This window comes from Hibiscus syriacus, unplaced genomic scaffold (assembly GCF_006381635.1).
Source record: "Hibiscus syriacus cultivar Baekdansim isolate YM2019G1 unplaced genomic scaffold, ASM638163v2 tig00110386_pilon, whole genome shotgun sequence".
In the NCBI taxonomy this organism is placed as follows: domain Eukaryota; kingdom Viridiplantae; phylum Streptophyta; class Magnoliopsida; order Malvales; family Malvaceae; genus Hibiscus; species Hibiscus syriacus.
In genome coordinates, this window is record NW_024062716.1 from 623,563 (window position 1) to 632,544 (window position 8,982).

Sequence of the window (8,982 nt, forward strand, 5' to 3'; positions counted from 1 at the left end):
CAGGGCAATCCTTATCGTAGGTCCTTATGCTATATGTATAAGGCCCTTGATTAGTGATGTCATATGCACTCCTTGCTCCACACGTACTAATACCTACGCGTGAAATCAACACACGCTAAGTAATCACTTAGTGAGGCATAATAATAATGAGGTGAATTTTTAAACATAAGTATATCATAACTATCCAAATAAAATTTGAATATTAAAACTCATTATAATTTCCATGGTTTTGCACACATAGTGCGGATACGGAAATTCATAAACTCATTATGAATTTTGTGGAGTTGCACACATAGTGTCAATACGGAAATTCATAAACTCACTATGAATTTCGTGAGGTTGCATACATAGTACCAATACGGAAATTCATAAACTCATTATGAATTTCGTGAGGTTGCACACATAGTGCTAATACGGAAATTCATAAACTCATTATGAATTTCGTGAGGTTGAACACATAATGTCAATACGGAAATTTCCAACATATACATTAATCAATATCATTTATGACTATCATAACATATAAGTACATAATAAATGCATTCACCTGGTAAGCCTCACTATTATGCCTTACTGATGTTGACTATTCGATAACTTTATCCTTGCCTTTTTGTTTGATTGATTCAGAAGCTTGACTACGATCTACACAAGAATTCTTAATCACACATACAATACAAATGTTAGTATACTTTCTAACATTTATACAAAATAATAATACTCAAAAGTATTATTATTCTCGAATTCTATTAAAGTTTATCCTAACTTAAAATTCTAGGTTGATTAGTATTGGCACCCTTCTATGGTATCGATACTTCTATACTATGGTATCGATACTCCATTCAGTATCGATACCATTTTTGCATTATGTAATCAATTTCTCAATAATAGTATCGATACCTTCCTCTTGGTATCGATACCCCACTTTAGTACCGATACTACTTGCATAAGTATCAATATTGTTCATCGTGTTCATCCTATTTCCTCAAATTTAACCCTATAGTATCGGTATTGTTCTTCCAGTACCGATACCTTTACCCATAATTTATATTTCATTTCAATTTTTACCACATTTTCACCTAAATCTCTTATTTTTATCCCCAACCATGCCATTAAACTCATCATTACTTAATCCATCTAACTTACATCCATAAATCTTCTTATAACATCTAAAATCTCCAAAGAACACTCAAACTAAGAATCACACCAATTTTTCAAACATGTTTTTAATCACTTAAAAGGCTCAAATCTCTTTTCCACTTCTTTGACAAGTCAAAAATGCCTTTAAACTTCCATAACTAACCATATTTCATCAAATCTTTTAAAAAAAACATTTTATTAAATCTCACATAAAACCTTCATCTCTAAGTTTTAATCCACCTTGAAATTTCCTTAAGTATTTATATCACTTAAGGTTTCAAAACCAACCCAAAAACGAAAGGAAAACCAACATTGAAGAATGCTTACCTTAACTATAGAGGGCACGAGACAAGGGGAAGAAGAAGAAGAAGAAGAAGAAGAAGAAGAAGAGTAGAGAACTATTCCTAGACGTATCCTCTTTTTCCTTACTTAACCATTAATAAAATGAATATTAAATTCATTTCCCTTTTAAAGGACCATAATGCCCCTCCATTCTTTCATACTTATTAATAAATCTCAAACATAATTTCCTAAATCATTCCTTATACTTTTCAATTTACTCAATTTAACTCACAAATTTTAAATCCTTTCCCTATGGTCACCGACCCGATATTTGGGGTATTACATCACTTTTGCCCCTGTAGTAGACCCAATTTATTATTTTCATTTTTATTGTACTTTTACATCAATTTAACCCTTATGTTGCTCATTTTCATCAATATTTAAAATATTTAATATTGTTTAGGGTTTTAAGTTAAGGTTTAGGGTTTAAAAGTTAAAGGATTATGATTTAGGTTTATAATTTATGGTTTAAAAGTTATGTGGTTATGGTTTAGGGTAGAAGATTTAGAATTTAAGATTTTAAGTTAGGATTAGGGTATAAAATGATGCAATTAAACAACTCAACTCTGAGGATTAAATTGATACGAAAATATAATAAGAGCAAAAATGAAATATTAGGTCTATTACGGAGACATCAATGACCATTTTTTCTTTTTTCTTTAAAATTATCAATTTTGACGGTTCAAAATAACATCTTATAATCGATGGGTCTGTGTTTTTTTACAGCTTGATGATTAGGTGTTATGTTGAATATACAACAAAAAGGGAAGCATAGAGAAGCATTTGTCGTTGAGTTACACAGGGATGGAAGATGAGAAACAGGAAATTGGAAACGTTGAAGGACAACCTTGATGGATGTTCATGGCAAATGATGTGATGGTGTCGCCCGAAATGAGTGAGGGGAAGTGGGATGGGGTTGATTTTTTAGTTGGATTTCATAGACGAAGTGAGTCCAGTTGAGTATCGGACGGGGCAGCTGTCACCGTTGCAGGACATACCCAAAAATTACCTGACCCTTATTCCTATATGTAATGGGGTAAGGGGGAGGTAAGATAGTAGGCTGCTCCCAATGCCAGGTTGAGAGCAGCTTCCGTGGGAGACCTCCAAATTATGAAGTGCCCTCCGTGGGACTCGATCCCACGACCTCAAGGTTAAGAACCTTGTGCTCTACCAACTGAGTTGGATGGTCATTTCTTGCAGGACATACCCAGTTCATTTTAATCCACCTACACCAACTGTGGGTTCCAACTAGTTAAAATAATTTTATTAGATATGCACACATGCAAAGGCACATTCTTTAAGTCCAAGGAGATTCTTGTAAGATATTTGTAGAAGATTTTTAAAAATATATATATTTAAATATAAGGCTTAAATACATCATTGTCCTTTAAACTATTTGTATCGAATTGTCCCTTAAATATTTTTTGGAAGTTTTGTCTTTTAAAGTTTAAATTGTTACCTCAATTATCCTAAACTATTAACCCCGTAAAAAAACAAAGAGGATGAATTACATATTTAGTCACTCAATTACTTTTGTGATTCTATTTTGGTCATCAAACTATTTTTTCTAGAATTATCACTAAACTTAAGTTTTTATTCCATTATGATTACCCAATTCAATTCGATTTATTTTTAATTTATAATATAAGAATATTTATCAATTTTTAATTATACCTTTAACTCTTTTTGTTATTTTTTAAATTAATATTTTTTATAGTTGATTGACGATTAATTAACCATCAATGTTTTTTTTTCCTAAAAGTAAAACTACATGAAATTTCCAGTATCATCCACTCTCCAAAAAACCAAAATAGATCAACAAAATCTCATTGAACCACGCTTCTTTCTCTCCCATCGAAAAGCGAAGAACAAATAAGAATCAACCTACCATGGTCGTTGAGGTTATATTGATGAACGAGATAGAGTCGAAAGCGGTTTAGTTGGGTATCGATCTGAGTATAGAATTCAATTCCATACAACTTCTTCATTGTGAAAACTTCGGCATTGTCAGGTTTTAAACCCTATTTTATCTTTCTAAATATTTTGGACTAATTTTATTTTTATTTGCTTTTGCAACCTTCGCTTTTGGACAATGTTCAATGATGAAGAGGATGTTTACCGTGACGATCAGCTTGAGTTTGATTTCGGGTTTGATAAATTTGAGGGTGTAATCAGAAAAATCTATAGTCGGATTGGTGTAATTAAGGAGGATGGTCTTTGGATGCCAGCTGATCCTGAGACTAAGAAAACGATTCATAGGATATGATACTCCTCCGGTTCAATATTTGCAACTTTTGAAGCTATATATACATATATAGCTTTGGTCTTGGGGCTTTAGATTTTAAAATCTTATTTGGTTTTTTAAATATACTCCTAATGTTATTGGATTCGGGGGTTTTGCTCACAGCTCCTCCGGTTGCACTGTTCTCTTTGTTGCAGAAGAGAGTGTTGATGTACATGCTTCTTAGCTTTTATTCTTGTTCTTATTCCTTTGTTTATCAATATATATAGGTATATAGCTAGATAGATAGATATATGATTAATTAACTGTCAATTAACCATTAAAAAGATTATTTTTAAAAATAAATAATAATAAAATTTAAAAACTTAATAAAAATTGAAAAAAATTCTTATATATTATAAATTTTAAAATAAATCAAATCGAATTAGGTGACCAAACGAAACAAAAACTTAAGTTTAGTAATATTTTAAAAAATAAAATGTTTTAATAACAAAAATAGAACCACAAAAATAATTGAGTGACTAAATATATAATTTACCTTTGTGCTTCTTAACGAAGTTAATTGTTTAGGGCAATAACTATTTAAACTTTAAGAATTAAAATGTCTCAAAAAATAGTTGAAAGGACACTCGATGTAAACGGTATAATTTTAAGGGCAATGATGCATTTAAGCCTAAATGGCTTTTAAAGTATGAATATCCTTGATGGCTTTTCTTTTTTCTTTTTGAATTGGAAGTGGATTGACATCAACATTTCAAAATTAGGATAAAGTACATAAATGGTTCATCAATTATAGAACATTACTTTGTTGAATCTCTCGACTATTGAAAGTTACAAAATGATCTTTCGACTATAAGATATTATTTTGTTGAGTCACCCAACTATTAAAAGTTATAAAATGACCACCTAACTATTCATAGTTCCAAACTCGTCATTTTTTGTTAAAAAGTTGAAGGCAGCCTGAGCTAGATGTTACCTGTTGACTGAGATATGATAAAATTTGATCTCATAATCTCAAACGACTTATTATATCTCAGTTAGCATATTAATGTCTAGCTCAGACAGTCGTTAATTTTTTAACAGAAAATGACGAGTTTAAACATAATGAATAGTCGGTGATTATATTGTAACTTTTAATAGTTAAATGACTCAACAAATCAATGCCTTATAGTCAGAATATTATTTTGTAACTTTCAATAATCGAATGACTCAACAAAGTAATATCTTATAGTCGGATAACTATTTATTTACTTTACCCTAAAATATTATTCATTAGAATCGAGCTGTTTCCAGCAAGAAGACACGTGTAGACACGTGTACTTGCATCGATAATGATATTAGAGGGTAAATTGAATTGGATTAACATGAACATTTAAAAATTCTATTCCTTTTACAATATGGTCCTTCACATCTCAATAAATCGTAATTGAGCCCCCCCCCCCAATTATTTACATGTGGTCCCAATACGAAGTTAGCATAAATTTTATGTTTCATAGCCCAAAGTTAATGATACTGTTCACTAATTTCCATGTCAACCACGTCATTGTTTGTTCTAAATAGTTATTTTAACAACTAATAATCGTCCAAGAGTTATAATTGTAAGATTTTTACATTATATTAATTAATTATAGTTGTATTTATACCAATGTATTATTTAAATAGTCACATATTTTGATATGTAATATGGAAACACAATTTCATTAGCTGTTGATACCTATTTGATCATAGAATGAAACAAATTCAATAAAGTCAAAGTAAAATCGATTTAAATTAAATTGATTTACTTTTAAATTTTAACCATTAAAACTCGTGTACTTGAACAAGATAATCCAACTCATTCCATCCCTTTCACTTCCCTAAATAAACAACATTAATTTCATAAAAACATATACAATCAGGACGGACGCATAATATCATATTAAGAGGGATAATTTATACGATTTTAAATAGGGATAACTTATAAAATTTTAGAAAATAAAAATATATTTTTAATAAAAATTATAAAAATAATATCTAAAATATATAAAAATTTAAAACATTTAGGGGGAGAAGCGACCCCCCCCATGTCCCCTCCCGTTTACAATAGAAGATCGTAGCTGCGTAGATTAGCCTAATATGGGTTAGCTTGGTTGGTGATTCATTGAAGAGTTAATAAAATGTTGTGGAAAGCCCAGCATTTGTAACTGTAAGACCGGGCCTGTAAGTAAGTAGCTTACCTACTATAGAAATGGCTACTGAGATTGCCAATTGTAGTACAATTAAACCAATTAACCAGCTTAATCTAGGGTTAGAGATTGAAGTAGAAATTTATGTTAGAGAGATAATTTTTTTATAATTTAAAGGAATGAATTTATAAAATTTTAAACGTGAAAATATACTATCAATAGATAATATAGAGAAAATATGTAAAATAAATGATAATTTAAAATTTTTAGGGAACAAACGCCCCGATCGCCCCTATTCTTGGGGTTTAATATTTAAGTTCTACTTGAGTTTCTTGTTTAAAATATTTTTTTATTAATATGTAGGAAGTACAAGGATATATCTGTTAAAGATAATTCTTAAACATTTAAGATTAAATGCTCATACCTTTGATAATTCTGAAGCTCGAACATTAAACTTTAAGAAATAACAATATTTTTTTTACTATTGAGATCGTTTGGTTTATACTTATATAAAGTAATTTTATTTTCGTAAAATAGTTATATGTGTCAATATCTTATTAGTCAAAAATATTAAAAATATTATTAAAATACTAATAATAAAAGAGAAAATAATATAAAAAATAAAATATAATGATATATATATATATATATATATATATATATATATATATGATTTGTTAAGAAAAATAAAGCAAAGGGGACATCAAGAGATGTTGGTCAAAGTAAATATCCGAACTGGATCTTCTTGTTGTTTAAGTTAAAGATTTCAAAATAAAGAATTTAATGAATGAATTGATCCCCCTATTTATAACAGATGGACTGCAGATCTCTAAAGGGAAAAGAAAACAAAAGCAAAGCAAAGATGCTCCCTCTCCCACTAAAGTTGGTACGACAAGCCCTTACCCATCACCCATTCCTCCTCTCGCAAAATACCCACCACCGACGCCGCCGCCGTCATCACCATCACCACCGCCATGATCTTGAAGATGAAGAGGACGACGACGATGGTGATCATGAAAATGATGCCTGCAATTCCAAACCCAGCTTTTACAATTTTCATTGTCATCCCTCGAAGCCGACGAAACCCAAATCCGAAACCAAAACCCCGTTTCTTCTTTTTCTCCCTACGAGAGAACTCATCAGCGATACATACAGTTTAGCCAACATAGCTAGAGAAATGGGAATGGATTTGCACCCTACTCCTTCCCTTTCTCACATCATTTTCTCTTTCTCTTCTTCCTCTCCCTCTCCGTCGTCGTCTTCTTCTTCTTCGTCTTACTCCGCTTCTTCCTCCGCCTTGTCTCTCTCTTCTTCCTTTTCCATGCCTTTACCCACTGGTGCAGTTTTGATTTCCTTCCCTTCACCCTCTTCCTCCTCCCTCTCCCATCTTCGATCCTTTGTTTCCCTCTCTAAAGGCCTTTTCAAGCTGGTCTTTGTCACTACTGATGACTCAGATTGTGATGCGATACTCGATGATGCCCGTAACTGGGATTGCTGCTCCGTCTCTCTGTTTTCAAAGCGGACAGGCGATAGGATCGATTCCATGCAGTCATTTTCAAGGGCTTTAGCTGGAATGGGATGGACCCTCTTCAGTACAAGGAAGAACCCATCTCTGAATTCTCTTAGCACTGCTTCCAAATCGGTTTACTTGTTCAGGAAAGTGGATTCGGGTGGTGTTCGTGGAGGGAGAGGCAACGGGGAACGGCGGATAAGAGAGCTGAGATTGCCTTCCTTGGATTTCAGGAATGCTCCTTTGAAGATTTTGCAGTATGTTGTTCTGATGACTGATGATGTTTTTTATCTTGGGTAAAAGAAACAGAATCATCTTTCTTTTTTCTTAAAAAAAAATCTGTTTTATTTTTGCTACTCTATGTAAATGTATTTATACTCATCCAGAAATTAACTTACTCGAATGTTGAAACTACTTGTAGAATTTTCCCTTAACTTCTTAGGTAGTGAAAATGTTCTCATCTGCCTCTTATCACCGGTTTGAATTCTTGTGTTCATAGAATTATTGTGGTTAGTCCTTTTCTCTGAGTTAAACTTAATGCGAATAGTTCTTCGGTTTGGCAATAATGGACTCAAGTTCATAAAATTTATTGTTACATGTTTGCAATGTGCTCTTTAAATTGAATGACTTGTAATCTATCCTAGATCAGGGTGGCCGATGAAGTTCTCGATAGTACATCTTTCTAGCTAAAATTTACTTCTTGAAAAATATTTCTATGAATGTTTTATCAGGGATACATTCTACCGAAAAGCGATACTAAGGAGTGAAGAAAATATAGCAATATATATAGGAAGAAGCTAAATTCTTGTGCAGAAATTTTAATTGGAAACTTTAATTTTTGAACAGCAATAATGATTGGAATGGTTGGCATGCATACTACTGGTAAGATACACTTGATAAGATGTCATTTGTAGTTGTAGATATATGCTGGAAATGTAAAAAAAAAGTAGTGATAACAGCTTGCTTGCTTGCTTACGGCTTGGAACCTAGTTAGGCATAATTTAGAGACTGGTGCTTTCCGAAGTGTTTTCTTAAACTTAAATTTTGGGTCTGCCTCTAGGTGAGGTTGTCTTGGTACTTCCCATAAAAACTTTCATAATAAATTTGAAGTGTTTGCCATACCTAATGCAGCAAATGGAATGATGAGCATGAAAAGGAATAGCTGCCTGATTTTTTATGGAGGGAAATTTTCATTGAATTACTGTTTTACACATAATTACATAATTACCTCTTGGTACATCAATGAGTGATACTTGAGTGCTTGGGACTTTAGCCTGGCAAAACATGCAGAGAGGCTGGAAATATGTTCATCGTATGCCCAAGCCGGTGTCTGGCATGACATAAAGTTCTTGCATCATGCGGGGAAATGACATATTAGTTTTCCCTGTAGTCTTGGGAGGATTTTGGAGGAAATATTGGATTTATTTCTTTCATGGAGACCCTTTCTTTCCCAGGAAGGGAGTACGAGTTTCCTATGCAACCTCAAACTTTAGAGGATGATGGATTCTATAATGTTATATCTTGTAATCAGTTGCAGATCCAAGGTCGACTAGTGTTCGCCCAGATATTCTAATTTTCTTCGAGTA

General features: G+C 32.2%; 1 protein-coding gene across 1 annotated transcript; it reads left to right on the top strand.

Moving 5' to 3' along the window:
- The first annotated feature begins 6,721 nt into the window (after window positions 1-6,721).
- On the top strand, window positions 6,722-7,702 carry LOC120122305. The gene has a single exon (XM_039141460.1). It carries the CDS (start codon window positions 6,749-6,751, stop codon window positions 7,694-7,696), a length of 948 nt encoding a protein of 315 aa, XP_038997391.1. The 5' UTR covers window positions 6,722-6,748; the 3' UTR covers window positions 7,697-7,702.
- Window positions 7,703-8,982: the final 1,280 nt, after the last annotated feature.